This window comes from Raphanus sativus, chromosome 7, assembly GCF_000801105.2.
Source record: "Raphanus sativus cultivar WK10039 chromosome 7, ASM80110v3, whole genome shotgun sequence".
Classification (NCBI taxonomy): Eukaryota; Viridiplantae; Streptophyta; class Magnoliopsida; order Brassicales; family Brassicaceae; genus Raphanus; species Raphanus sativus.
The window spans coordinates 199,940-214,335 of record NC_079517.1 but is presented as its reverse complement, the minus strand read 5'-3'; the positions used below and the strand labels follow the sequence as shown (position 1 = coordinate 214,335).

The window sequence follows — 14,396 nt, the reverse complement described above, 5'->3', positions numbered from 1 at the left end:
TCTAAAAGAGGCTAGCATTTATTTCTATTGATCTTTATATCCCAAAGGGCTTTCTTTGTGATATGTAGCTTGGGCTTTTTGTAAGTTAAGGACAAGAACCAAAAGGGTTTAGACCGCACGTGCGTCCCATGTGCGACACTCAGAGACTAGCGCGAAACCGGTTTTGATATCGGTTTAGATCGATTGGGTAAAGAACCTAAAAGTTTTGGGCTTTTGGCTTCAAAAAGATAATACTCTTTTAATTTATTAGTTTCCCGCGCAAAGGGACTTGTTGGGCAAGTTGGCGCCGCCACAGAAATGGAAATAATACGAAATAGAGTGAGATAAATTGATATTAAGAAATATTTAAAAGTGGAAAGAAAATATATAAAAAGATTAGTAATAATGATGGTAGAGCGTCTGAAACGGGTGTAGTGGGGTCACGCGCATCATAAATGTGATGCTATCAACTAATAATATGTGGCCACGTTAGCATATCCAGCTCATACTCAGCTGTGACAATCAATCTCAACCGTCCGTTTGATCTGGAAAGAGACGAAAACAGGAAAAGAGATTCGCCTTCTCTCTCTCTTTCCTTATTTTTTTTAATAAACTCCCTCCTAAATTTCAGAAATTTCGAAATGTTTTAAAAGGAAACCAAAAAATTTCAAGGTTTGATTTAATCTTATTTATTTATATTATAAATAAACAAGTAACCGCTTCTTCTCATACTTCAAAAGTTTTTCCGCCCTTTAAGATTTTGAAATCGAGAGAGGGAGTAAGCTAAGGAGGAGGATTGAAAGAGAGAGAGAGAGAGCGAAGAATGGGGGAGGAGGTGGTGGAGAGGACGAGTGAGATGGTGGAGGAAGGGTGTACGACGCCGAGAAGCACCAAGTATAGGATTCCGGTGTCGTTGGTTTGTCCTCCGCCGCCGAGGAAGAAATCAATGGTGGTGAGGAAACGAGATCCGCCGAAGAACGGTTATTTTCAGCCGCCGGATCTGGAGACTCTGTTCTATGCACGTCCTCGACGAGAAGCATGCGCTTAGATCTAGGCTTTGCTTTGCTTTGCTGTGTTGTTGTTTTTGTAGATACATGTTTCCCCATTTCACTGTAGTCTCTCTCGGAGACACTTTCATTTTCCCTTTTGTGTATCGAATTTGAGTTTTACTATATGCAAAAAAAAAAAGAAGAGATTCTCAGAATTCGAATTGTGTTTCTTTCCGCCAGGTTTTATTCAGCCAATAAACTGTGGTTTGCTTCTTTGGATTGTGTTTTTTTTAATTTGTTGAAGTTTGATTCGGAAACTCTGATTCTTTTATTGAGTGTCACTTACATTTTGGGGGAGAAAAAATAAGAAGTGAGAGTGTTTTAACGAATGAACAAGATAACTTCATAGCTTACAGAAGAACATTGTAAATGCAATATTGCTCTTAATTAGGATGTTTCTTCTAGATCAGAAACAAGGTTGACATATATTTACACAAACATTGCAGCGATTTGAGATCGATGTAGTAAGAGCCTTTCTTTTGTTACATCATAAGTGTTGAAAAATACTCCTCAAACTCTTTATCAATGGTTGGTTTCTTTGCTGTAGCTTCTTGCATATCTGCAATATGTACAAATGGTGACAATATCACACAACAAATAATTGTGATAGCTTTTTTTCGTTTTTTTGTTTTATACCTTGGTTGCTCACACTCCACCGTGCAGAAGAAAGAGTGTAAGAAGACCCTTGTAGATTTGAATCTTCACAGCCTAGAAGCTCTTCAACAGCAAACTCGGAACAAATGAACTCCACGTATTCTTCTGGTGTTTTGTCATTACCTTTGGAACAGCATTCTTCTATGCCAGATGCTGCGTAACCCGAACTCAAACTTGAACTTCCGGTTGAATAACAAGAGTCTTTAGCAGACATGCACACATATGCAGAAGAAGAGGTCTCATCTCCGTTTTTTGTGTCTTCCATAGCATTTGAACATTCCGCGGATTCTATATCTGAGGATGAACACGACCAATCAGGAAGAGAAGCTTGTTGCTGCTGCTCAAGGCAAAAGTGTTTAGCTAAGGGTAACAAGTCTGATTCTTCAGCTGGCAGTTTCCTCTTTCTTCTACTCGACTCAAATGACTCCTCCTCAGCAACCATCATCATTTCGCTGAGAGCCAATACCCGATTATTAAAAAGGTCGTAAGTTTCTTTCTACTACGTAAAGCAATCATAAGCTCTCTAACTAATAACCATAAAGGGTCCTATAGAAATTGCAATTTTATTACAGTTTTAAGAACAAAGCACGAAACAGGTTAGTCCAGAAACTAATAAATCTACAGTTAGTATATGAGTATAGAGAGGCTTTGCTTAAGATTTCAAGTGCTCAAAGTTGCAGTTTACTAAACACCAAACACACTTTACATCTAAAGCACAGTGAGGAAGATAGTATTTCGATTAGCAAGCAGAGAATCGGAGGAACTTGGAGCGATGTTTCAGATTCAAGATACGAGTTGTTGAAATCCAGTTTCCAATCTATACAGAGAAGATGTTTCAAATTGCAATTGTACAAAACATGAACAGAATAACTAAATAGATGACTGAGAAAATAAGATATATTTAGCTGATGCTTATGAGATGAAAAGAAAATAAAAAACCTATGATCCAGCGATGGCCTACTAGTCTCATCTGTATCCATGGTTTTTGAAGAAGATACCACCAGAAACCTAGTTTTGTTCTTGCTGGTGGCTGGTGCTAGTTGATGTTGGTGAAGTGATTATGATGTTCTGTGTCCGAATAATATCCAAAGAAGGAGAAAAGCAAACCCATGTTCTCAACCTAAAGCGACTGCAAATCACGGCCTGCGTGTGTGTTAGGACACGTTTAACTGCGCGTGAGCTAAGAATATTTTATATTTACACTAAAAGACAGTAAACCGCGTGCGGCTCCCACATGAGAGTGAGATTTACTGTGGGTCCTGACATCTAGAGAACACGTCAGCATCAGAAATTAAAACAGTTTCTAAACACAAGATTGGGCTTTTCGCCTTTTCTTTTGTTATTTGTATCATGTGGAGGCTATGTGGAGGCCTTTGTTTAGTAACTCCTATGTTAGGCTTTTGTTTGTAACTTTGTATCGAGTTTGGTCGGATTTCAGTCGGAGCGGTGGATCAGTTCGAAAATATCTTTTATTGATTGGAAGAGGTTTGGCGGTTTACAAATGAGAAAATAAATGATGAAAATAAGTTCGTGTTAAGCAAAACTAGCCGGAAAAATATAAGTCGGCTAATTGTAATTCTAGCCGCCAAGTATGTGTTTCTCTCTTGACATAGGTTACCTTGTTTTAATGGGATTTAACTCGATTGATTCAGTAGTCAAACCAACAAACTGACTGAGCTGGTTGTTTTTAGTCGTTGTTTCCAATCGGCTAAAAACAGTTTTGAACCGAGCCGACAAATCATCGTAAAATTAGCCGAGCTAAGTCACTTGTATCGATTTTGACAGGCCAAACCTATTATCTTATGAACGTTGTGGGAGGATGCAAATCCATCCCTACAGTTTTGTTCTTCTTTGGTTTTTCAATTTCGCCTTTCAAGTTTTACAAACAAGTCAGACGATAGAAACAAAAACTCATACAATAATACAACATTACTGATCTTGCTATACTTAATTTAGATATTTGAATGCATAAATATTGCATAGTACTCTCTAGAAAGAGGGAAAAATGTAATAAAAAGTAAGAAGCAAGCAATTTACTAGCACTCTAGAATCAGAGGGCTTAATCTTATACACACTATACAATTGCTATGGTGACCATTATATGTCATGGGACTCCAGATCATAGATCTTCTACTCGGGCAAACATAATCCAAATGCAGAACTTAATTGGACACAAAATATATAACACTGAACGTAACAATTTGGAGAGATACAATTCAAATACGTAAACAAGTCGCATATATTTGCTAAACGAGAACAAAAAGCTTCAAATTCTTACAATTGGCAAAAATCCAGACTGGACTATATTCGGTTTCATTTAGGCTTGTTTTCTAAAACCATAAAAAAAAAGCTGAACCGAATAGATATTTATAAACATAAACATACTCGATCCAGTAGTATACAACAAACACCTAATTTAAATCTCCATAAAATTTGCAGCCAGTATCATGTCATCTGGTCTGCTAATCTTGAGATGGCGGAGTAAGTACCACAACAACCACTCACCAACCCAAAGATTATAATGAATGTGCATAATCCGATCTGCACAAATAAACACACAGGAGATCGGCTTTAAGGCTTAATAAAATTCTCCAATAAAAGTAAACAACGTTAAGAGTAAACAACATATGTTCTTACTTGTGTGTTGGTTAATTTACCCTTGAGGATACTAAGGTAACATAGACATGGAAAGATGAGAGCCTGAAACGAAAACAAACATTATTCTTGGTGGGTTCTATCAATTTAAAATTTTTAGATCTCTCGATCAAAGAACTTACCACAAGCATTGCAAGGAACGATCCGATTAGTGCAGCCACAATCGCTGTAAATGAGAGAATTCGATCAGAGAAGCGCTATAATGAGATGCGTTTCTTGCATAGGAAGTTACATAGTTTAGCTTGGTATTTGGTTACTTGCTTATGATTTATGAAATTATATGGCAACAGAGATATATAGAAAACATTACCAAAGAAAGGAACTGAAAGAGCAACGACCAGAGTAGAGATGACTAGGATTGTTCTGAACAATATGGACACACCATGTGACCTCATCTTAGCCATTGGAATAAGTTCTTCGAGACTCAGAACGATTGGGGTGATTGTCAAAGCGTATTTTGTCATCGGTGTAACAATCTAAGAGATTGAGGTAAGCCAATTTTGATGATACATATATGTGTATATAGAGAGAATTAGATGAGAATGTTGATCTTACCGCAGTCCAGACCGCTAGTTTAGATGAAAGAAAGTGTTTAGGCATGTTCAACGTGAATTGTGATTCGAGCGCTTCACCAAACATGGTGTAACCGCAGACTGCTATAGATATGTATAAGACCGTACTGAAACCAAAACTGCATAAGAAAGAAGGATGTATTAGTATTATTAGGGTTTAGTGAGATACAAGTAAAGATGAGGCTTCTTGGGACTTACCAAATAACTAAAACAAGAGGAAACTTGGAAGGCTCTTTCATGGAAGAATAGATGTTTGGAAAAACCGAATGACCCGAGTACCCGAATCCGAAGATCCCTACAGCAACCGGTAAGTTACTGAAGTCCATAAGTTTTCCTGTTGCATGAAACCCGATTCCATCGACTGCACCGACCCAAAAGAGGCAGAAACCGAGCAAGACTGATGCCAAGACTCCTCCAACTAGACCAGAGATTGCAAAAAGGTCAATTACATTGAGCTAATCAAGCAAGCTAAAACAGAGAGATAACCGGGGGTGGGAGCAAACCTGAAAGGTAAGAAAGTAAGCTAAGGTCTTTAAGCCAGACCGTTGGAAGAACAAGAATAGTGGTTAAAACTGCAAAGGTTTGAGCAGAGTCTAGAGATAGCCCTGGGGTAATGCTCAATGAAATGTTTGGGAATAGTCCTGATAAGTTATCGCTCATCATGATTATATATTCCACACAAGCTGCCTATTTTTGGAAAACAAATTTTACAATTAACAAAACAATTGCTTGAAGAGTTTAAATAATATTGAACAACGGAGAGGCTGAAACTTACATACAACTCTATATACAGAAGGATCTGGCGCCGTTCAAGAAACATAGCAAGAACAAAAATTCAGGCTTCAGTTAAAAAAACAACATAATTTTTTAAAAAGAATTTTGATTTTGGAAAATGGAAACTGAAAACTTACGGAAATGATGCAGCGACCTGTAATGCCAAAGGCAGCTTGACCAATGTCAGGGTAAGTTTGAAGTCCAGGAGAACTTTCAAGACATCTTTTCAAGAGAATGCCTGTGTAGCAAGTGATGACTCCAAAGAAGGTGAGAATGAGCAAACCAAGCCATCCACTTTCTTTTATTGCATAAGGCATTGTTATTAATCCTAGTCCACACAGCACATTGGTCCCTGCCCAAAAGAATAAAAATAAAATAAAAATAGGGGTGATGGAGTGACATACTACGTGACAACATGTAAAACTATGACAAACATTCATTTATTTTTACCGTTGAGAATGGATTGAGAAACGGAGCAGAGATTAGATTGTGGTAAGGGAAGGTCGGTGACGGAGAGCTTGAGCTGAGATGGAAAATGTTGAGGTAATATGGTAGTATCTTCCTTGTCAGTAGGATCTGGTTGAGAGAGAAGAGGCTTGCTTGAGGAAGAAGAAAACGAATCGAAAAAAGAAGATTGTTGCTTCTTGTGAAAAGAAGAGCCTGATCTCCTGGAGAGGCTTCGAGGCATGAAACTCACCGAAGGTGGAGTCATTCCCGTCATTAAATCCATTGATCGTCTGAACAAACAACAATAAAAAAAAAATCATCTCAAGATTTGTAATTAATGATTTGTAAAAAAAAAGGATTTGTAATTAATGAGATAAATTTTGAACAAGAAAAAAAGAGAACAGAGGAGATTGTTCTCTTTTTACCGGTAACTCTGTGGCCATGGAGGATTTGGGACATCTGATAGATTGTTGTCTGAACGATTACGTGACAACGGAGAGGAGGTATCGGAATTTGCTTTCCGACCATCTCCATCGTGTTCATCGTCGGAGCAAGCAAGATCTGCTTGATTTTCCTCGTCATCTGTTAGAAAGGAATGGTCTCTGTCGTGTAAGAATTCTTCGTCGAGTTTCATCTTCTCACGATCTCAATGAAAATGCTGATGGAGAGATGTAAAATCGGGTTTTAGTGTTTCAGGCAGAGTCAAAAAGATTTCTTCTATATATGGGAACCATATCAATGGAGGTTAATAATATATTTAATGTTTTCTTTTAATATTTGTTTCTTTTTTTCATCTTCTTGCGGTGTAGAATCGATGATGACGATATTCTTCGTGTCCTATGAACTTCCAAAATAGGAATAATATATTTTAGATTTCCAGTTTGTTTTGTTGTTGACTAACTTCCAAATCTGTATTATCTATGGATGCAGGTGATACATGCAAACATACCGCTGTCCCATTTTCCAATATATTCTTCTGTTCATCATTCACCGTCGATTTATTTTCTAAATAGGTCTCGAATGGTAATGACCCGCTCCGGCCACGCACATGTTTTTTTTATCTATTTTATTCAAACATGACCATATTCTATCGATAAATATTATGTCTAATAATATACATTTTATTTATTTAAAAGATTATTTTATCAAAATAAATTAATATTAATATAAATATAGTTTTAAAAAAACTCAAAATTAAAATTAAAAATTTTAAAACAGTCAAAACAAAAATATATCCGTCCAGTCTTTGAAATGACGGATCATAATCTAGTTACTATTTAAATCACACTGTAGTTAAACCGCAGTTATCCTAAATATTACTATTCAGATCCATAATATCATTATAATTTTGATCCGTATTTTATTTTCTGTTAACCACTTTGATAAAATATACATAAATCTAAAATTCTTGTTAAAAAAAAAATAATCCTAACATTTTTTTATCCCTATATAACCTGTATACAACATATTTAACAAATATTCTTTTAATTAACATGATTAGTAAACTAATCTAAAATAGTATAATTTGTCTATTTTGACCCTTCTTTTATTATTTTAAATAATTTTAATGTCTTAAAACTGGATATATGTTTAATGATAACAAATATATTTGACAATATTTTGCTGACAAATATAATTTTTTCTCACAAATTCTCAGAAAATGTTTTGATTTTTTTTTTAAAAAATTAAGGATTTTATGCACATTAATAGATTGTTTGCTAAGAATTTTTTTACATATTCGGATATTTATGGAATATTTGTAATATTAATTTTATGTATCAAATTTTCATTTTAAAACATTTTAAATTTAATAAATTTTCATTATTATTTTAATAAAAATATAGATAGTATTTGGTTTTTTGTTTATAGAAAAAAATAATAAACTGCAAAACAATAATATTTTCAAAAGAATTTAATATATGAAAAATTTATAGTAGACATATTTTTAGAAAATTACTGCGAATATTTTTAGGAATATACCATCTCTAATACTCACACTTTTTCTCGGCTATCTAGTTTTTCTTCTCGAGAAAAATAATGAATATACTACGGATGAGATACTTTTGATTTTAGACAGGTTTTGATTGATCAATTTTGTCATTGAAACCATTAGAGAAGGTATATTCTTTTAGAAAAAAAGAGATGGTATTATTCTATTTACTTAGATACATATGTTTTTCTTAAATCAAATCTAGCAATTATAAAAGTTCTCCTTTCCGATTTATTTAACATAACGTCTTCCTGATTTGTTTGCTTAGTGTTTCTTTACATGGTTTGCTTGTTTTAGTGTTTGCTTATTTTCTTCTCAAATATTTTCTAGCCAAACCATCCCAAGCGATCTTCTCCGTGGTTTTCTGAAAAATTCGCTAAATTCACTAAATTCTGCACATGACGTTTTTTTATACAAAATCACCTGAACAACAACACACAGTTTGCGTGCATGTGATTAACAATCGCTGTGCAGACTTAACAGAGACTATCTCTTGCAGTTGCAGAGCATATAAGTTGAACAGCTCAAAACAATTGTATCTCAAAACAAAGCTATCGCGAATCGAACACACTCTTACGGTTTCAGAAAAACTTAGAGAGTATATATTACACAGAGAAGAAGATGAATGTGAAATAGCGGTTTGTATACTGATAATAATGAAGAAGAAGGAGTTAATTATTTTATTTATCAATCTGGTTAAGCTTGCCGAGGCCATTGCAGTTGGCGCAAACGATCTGAGCTTGATCCTTCCTTGCCGCGTTGGCCCTCAAAGTGGCTCCTCCCTTCCTCACGAATCCTGCCCCGTCACATTCCGGACACCTATACAATACCACAATAGCTTCTTTAGTTCAACATCTCTATTTCGGTTTACTACACCGGTTCAGTGTTTACTCAGGCTTTGTTAATTGTTTCCATTTGGCTAATCAATACAGATGACTTAGCTCGGTTTATCGTGAATCAATGGTGAACCAACTCTCTTAGAACCAAAACGATATGATACCAGAAAAGACAAAAGAGAGAGTGATTTACGTGTCGGTGCGTTTGAAGAGGATCGGAAAAGCTGTTCCGACAAGAGCAACGGCAGCGGCTCCGGCTATCAAATATACGGTTCCGTCAGAAGAGACATCACCGACAGCGGCAACAACTACGGAGGACGATCTCTTGTTTTTGGGAAGAGTCACATTGCTAGGTGATGAAGAAGGTCTCGATTGTTTCAGAAAGTTCGTCGATGACACGAACGTCGTCTGCATTGCCGGTGCCATCGCCATGATTCCCGATTTAAAAACCAACAAGTAATAATGCGATTTGATTTATATCGAACGCTTTGGAAATCAAGACGTGTCACTCTCTTGGTATGGATAACGTTTCAGTTCAGATTCTTGGGGTCTTCAGTTGTTTTCCTATCTGGATAAGGGGGGCCCCCTCTTAGATATTTCGAGCTGTTAATTGGGCCCAGTTAAGCCCATTTAGATATAAGGCCCATGTAACATTTGCTTTAGGATGGGTGGTAACTTTCAATCTTTCATTCAATAAACGAAAAGTAAAAACACAGATGAATGGAAGTCCTTTACTTGGGAGGACAGAAAGTGATGACGTAACGAGAAGCCCTACACTTGTACAAACTACTGGAATCATCAAACGCATAACTATAAGCTTTCGGACAAATCGCTTTAAACAGATTCGCGTATAGCGTCGGCTTACATGCCTTAGGATTCGCGTATTCACCGGTGCAACAATACTTGGCCGATCGCATCGCCAAGCAAGCGCTTTTACACCCTACGACTTTGCCATCTCTCTTCACTTCCAAAGCCGACGGACAACAAACGTTCAAATCTGCTTTACAAGCCGCCACGCCACATCCAACTCCCCCTCAGATTGGTTTCATCGACACGGGGAGGTTGAATCCGTCGACAAGGCTCACGTCGTAGAAATGAATCGGCGAGGACGATGAACCTAGTGTCATTTCCACGACGGTTGCTGGTGGAACACCGCCGGTTCCTTGGCAGTTGAGCGAGCCGCCGTTGCAATCTCCGGTTTGGCACGAGCCTTTGCCGTTTTGGTTGAAGATGCAGCCTTGTCGACCCCAAATGCGACCGGACCATTTATCCGGCACGTCTATGATGGTCTCTTCGCCGCTTCCTAAGTGGAATCCGCCGTTTCTAGGCGTGGTTTGGCCTCCGCCGCCGAGAATTCCTGGCCATATGCTCTCCCGGCAGTTGTTTACTAGTATAAGCTGCGCTCCATCTGCACATGAAAATAATATTTACACAAAATTAACAAAACCCATTTTTTTAAGACATTGAGGGGGGGGGGGACAAGAGATAACGTACCAGTGAAGGAAGATAAGAAGGCTGAGGTAGTGAGAAAGAGAAGGAAGAGAGTAGCATAATTCGCCATTGCTGTTGTTCTGTGTTTGTGTTATGGGGGATCTTTCACTCTCTAAAGTTTGCTCTTTTTATGGGTAATTTTCAATTATGATATAAATAAAGGAATAGGAGAAGGACGTGGTTGAGAAACTTGGGAATCAAGAGGTGAAGTGGATTTGTTGTATAAGGAACTGCCAAGTGCTAATCTTTTATAGACTGAGTCTTTAGTGGTGGGATTAGTGGGAAAGATAAAGATAAGAGAGAGAGAGAGAGATTTAAGGAGGCTTGATTGTGAGCCTTCTATATATCAGTACTTTATTTTTTTTCATTTTAAGAAGGGGTTAAAGAGAGAAAGCATGCTTAAAACAAATAAAATAATGGTTAAAAGTAAAGGTTAAGCTTCATAACCAAGTTAGCAGAAGACAAAAGTTTAATTTTACATTATATTTGTAATGTTTGTGACACAAACTTTGTGTATAAAACTCACTACTCGCTCGTTGTATTACCTACCTTTGCCACGACCTTTATCACTTTGTAGAATCAGCAAAAAGAGCATATATGCATTGCTTCGATGTGAGGATTTGCTTTCTTTTGAACACAGGGTATAGCTGCACAAAACAAATCATTACACTCTCTTTTTCATGATTTCTAAGATTTCGTTGTTTTTTTTTTGTTTAGGGGTATACTGCAAGAGATAGGTATTATAGGGACTACAAACCGAACATCCCATGGAATAAAAACACCTGGAATAATAAAATAAAAAATTTATTTTTAGGGAATTGGACCAATTAATTAAACCGGATAAAGTATAAGGCAAACCGATTGGAGTTAGACTACCGCGACGGAATGTAGAGCTCCGTGAGGTTCCGACAAAAGACAAAAAGAGTAAATAAGAATGATTCAGTCTGTTGCCAAGTGTGTAAGAGCAGCTACAGCCGCAACGATTCGCGGAACGCGAATGATGTTGCTATTCAGATGGTCAACTATACGCTCTTTCCCACGCTCGCTCTCTAAATTCAGGTTCTTTTTTTTTTTTAAATCCATCATCGAAATGGCAGGTGGTGCTTAAAACCCCAGTTAGTTTTCTGAGAGGTGTCAGTTTTGGAAAAGTGCAGGTGAATCATATGCTCTCAAGGTATGCTAGTGCTTGAACAGTGCCTTGGGACACAGCCGAACGATAGATCATCAGGCTTCTCCTCAAGATTCTAAAGCTACAGTCTTACTTGCTATGTCTGATCTTTTATACGAAAGGTTTCATCTTTTCTCTCTCTCTCTCTCTCTCTCTGTGTTATTAAAGAAAGCTTAAGACTTTATAAATAAACGTCTAGTGTTTGGACAGTGGGAACATTAGTGAGGCCTTTGAACGCCTCAAGCAAGTCATGTCTCTCTCACTCTCTTCCTTGTCTCTTCGAGGTTTTTCTCTTTTTTTTTCTCTTTGATATGTGTTTTCTTTCTAAAGGTTTTTGAGTCTTGAACTATCTTTTGTTGTGCAGTTGTTGCTCTGGAAGCTCTTGTTGGTCTGCTAATTCATTCTTCTGTGTGATTTTTTATTCCACTTTGCCTCCTTAATTAGCCTAATGGTAATTTTTCATTAGTTGCTGCCAGCCGAATCTTTGTTTGGAGGACTTGAGAACCATGGAATGTGCAAAGGTACACACTGACACTTTGTCTGTTTCTGTTAATCCGGAGTTAGCCCTTGTGTGTGGTGAAGCCTAACTACATTTGTATATAGGTAACGTTGCACTTTCTTATGGTGAGAATTCTTGCACGCCACTGGAAACTTTGAATTGGCAAAGGAGATGTATCAAAAGGCAATTCAAGGAGTGACAGACACCAAAGAGTCCATGTGTTCTTGTAACATGAATTTGAAAGCAGTCTCATTAGCAGCCACATTTGCTCTTGGCCAGCTCGAGTCACACATTGGGTAGGTCTTTGAGTTTGTGCACAAGGGTCCTCCTCGCTAGTTTAAAAATAGTACAATTTCAGGTTATATCATTAGTCTCTGTTTTTTTGTTTTGTTTTGCTATTTGTTAGAAACTTTGGCGATGCGGAGGAAACACTGACATGTGCGTTGACAAGGGCTGAGGAATATTACGGTACACTGTGGGGAGCGATTTTTTCTATTTTCCATCAGTTCGTTGATTAAAGCACAAGCCTAACAGTGATTATGTGCTTCTTCTTCTTCGGATCAGGACACAACCATCCTGTTGTTGGCGTGATTTTAACTGGAGTAGCTCTCATGTAACCGGAACAAGAAAGCAAAGCAAGAACGCTCGAGTTCTATCATGATTCAAGAGGTCAGAAGAAACATGTTAATTTCTTCACACAATTTATAACAACTTCTTTTTCATCTTAGACCTTTTTTATTTCATCTCAGGGACTCTTTAGAAGAGCATTGGCGCTCATGAAAGCACCTCCATTGGATTCAGAAGGTACCTTTCAAACGGAGGATTCTTGAACCTCAAGTTTTTTTTTAACGATTGTTCTCTCACCCGTTATACTATTCTGATATCTATAGGGATAATAAACATGGAAACTCAGGAAGTAATGGCTCTAGCAAGAGGTGGGAAAGATACAAAGCTTTTGCTCTGTTTTTGGGAGGGAAAATTAGCTAAATAAATGAAGTTGGAATTTTTGTTTGTGATTGGTGCAGGAGGGTATGCGGAGCTACTAGTGATTCAAGAGAAGAGAAAAAGCCAAGGAGAGAAGATGAAAACATGGGCTGAGTCTGCATGGAGAAACAGACGTATCTCTCTTTCAGAGGCATTGACTCCCTCCTCCGAGCCATTAGATAAAGTAGTAGCCATCATAGATACTCGCACCACTCGTGTCCTCTAACACACTTATCAGTGCTTCTGCAGAATCCCAAAACAAATATTAATTACATTTTTGATGTATTCTTAGTCTCTTTAGTTTTACAAATAAAGAGGTGTGTGTCGTTGTGTCTAGATTTTAACACATTACTGAGGAAGATCTTAGCCCTTTCCCAATCCCCTACCTTTTTTTACTGTTAGATAACATCTTACATAGTATTTCCGTCTCTCTCGCTGTGAACGACTCCACATATATACCGGAAATCGAAACCCCACCGTATCCATGGCTAATAAAAAGGAGAAATTGACCAGACTGATTTATAATTTTCGCATTCTCACACTCAAAAAAGGATTCTACTTTCACCACACACCACCAGTACCAATGTTTTACTGAAGTCAGCCTGCGGTTCTGGATATACAATTTACCTACTCGTCTCCATTCATTTTCTGCCACGTGTTGATACTTCACGCGATAATATGTGCATGCTCATAAACTACAGTTTATATTTTTTCAGCTTAGGTTTTCTCTCTCTGAAAACTGAGAAGTGAGTCAAAATCCCTAGAACTCAGCGTTGACCACCTTCCTCCCCCACGATGTCCGGCGTATCGGAGCCACCGCTGGTGCCTCCTGTTCCCCCTGACCTCTTCTTCCTCGTGCCTCCAGAATCTTCAGTTCCTCTGGCCCCTTCTTGTCCTGTTGTGAAGGATACGATTATGACGGAAGCCTCCGACAAAAACGTGGTCTCTTCACCGAGGGTTGATGCTTCCCCTAATCAGGTGGCTCCTTCCTCTGGTCTATCTGCTCCGGTAGCGGCTTCTGCAACAATTGTGACGGCTCCCATGGATGAAAATCAGCTTGGAGTTTCGTCGACACCACCGTCGGAGGGTAAAACCAAAGACTCTACTACTCAGAGCTCTGAGTTTAACTGGCTTAGTAGAACTAAAGCAACAAGAAAGTTCCCTCAATCCGACATCCCTGTAACGCAGTCTGATGAAGGAGTTCCACGGGTAAAGATTCCCAATGGAGTGTTTGAGAGAGGAGCTAAAGCTCATTCAGATTTCATAGTGGGAATCTTTTATGGCAATGCCCCTTCTTA

At 37.9% G+C, this 14,396-nt stretch overlaps 4 protein-coding genes and 2 pseudogenes across 5 annotated transcripts; 2 read left to right on the top strand and 4 right to left on the bottom strand.

Annotated features, from left to right (window-relative positions):
- Positions 1-617: 617 nt before the first annotated feature.
- Positions 618-1,183, top strand: LOC108818413 (cyclin-dependent protein kinase inhibitor SMR4). Its single transcript, XM_018591379.2, has one exon. The coding sequence runs from the start codon at positions 803-805 to the stop codon at positions 1,025-1,027; it is 225 nt and encodes a 74-aa protein (XP_018446881.1). The 5' UTR covers positions 618-802; the 3' UTR covers positions 1,028-1,183.
- Positions 1,184-1,345: 162 nt separating this feature from the next.
- LOC108818412 (protein FAR-RED-ELONGATED HYPOCOTYL 1-LIKE) lies at positions 1,346-2,817 on the bottom strand. 2 transcript variants are annotated; one of them, XM_018591378.2, is made up of 3 exons: positions 2,622-2,817; positions 1,665-2,134; positions 1,346-1,587 (listed from the first exon to the last, which is right to left on the bottom strand). In XM_018591378.2, exons 1-3 carry the CDS (start codon positions 2,660-2,662, stop codon positions 1,511-1,513), a joined length of 588 nt encoding a protein of 195 aa, XP_018446880.1. In that variant the 5' UTR covers positions 2,663-2,817; the 3' UTR covers positions 1,346-1,510. The 2 variants fall into 2 exon arrangements, with proteins under 2 accessions (XP_018446880.1, XP_056847149.1); XM_056991169.1 differs by lacking the exon at positions 2,622-2,817 and adding an exon at positions 2,389-2,615.
- A 1,086-nt stretch (positions 2,818-3,903) lies between these two features.
- LOC108814827 (amino acid transporter AVT1D) lies at positions 3,904-6,882 on the bottom strand. Its single transcript, XM_018587457.2, has 11 exons — positions 6,556-6,882; positions 6,134-6,420; positions 5,821-6,035; positions 5,685-5,708; positions 5,413-5,596; positions 5,108-5,327; positions 4,893-5,028; positions 4,648-4,813; positions 4,460-4,503; positions 4,320-4,382; positions 3,904-4,223 (listed from the first exon to the last, which is right to left on the bottom strand). Exons 1-11 carry the CDS (start codon positions 6,762-6,764, stop codon positions 4,128-4,130), a joined length of 1,644 nt encoding a protein of 547 aa, XP_018442959.1. The 5' UTR covers positions 6,765-6,882; the 3' UTR covers positions 3,904-4,127.
- Positions 6,883-8,672: 1,790 nt separating this feature from the next.
- Positions 8,673-9,475, bottom strand: LOC108814916 (uncharacterized). The gene is made up of 2 exons (XM_018587566.2): positions 9,150-9,475; positions 8,673-8,939 (listed from the first exon to the last, which is right to left on the bottom strand). Exons 1-2 carry the CDS (start codon positions 9,386-9,388, stop codon positions 8,801-8,803), a joined length of 378 nt encoding a protein of 125 aa, XP_018443068.1. The 5' UTR covers positions 9,389-9,475; the 3' UTR covers positions 8,673-8,800.
- A 148-nt stretch (positions 9,476-9,623) lies between these two features.
- LOC108816021 (thaumatin-like protein) lies at positions 9,624-10,798 on the bottom strand (annotated as a pseudogene).
- A 246-nt stretch (positions 10,799-11,044) lies between these two features.
- LOC108815063 (uncharacterized) lies at positions 11,045-13,468 on the top strand (annotated as a pseudogene).
- The last annotated feature ends 928 nt before the right edge of the window (positions 13,469-14,396 follow it).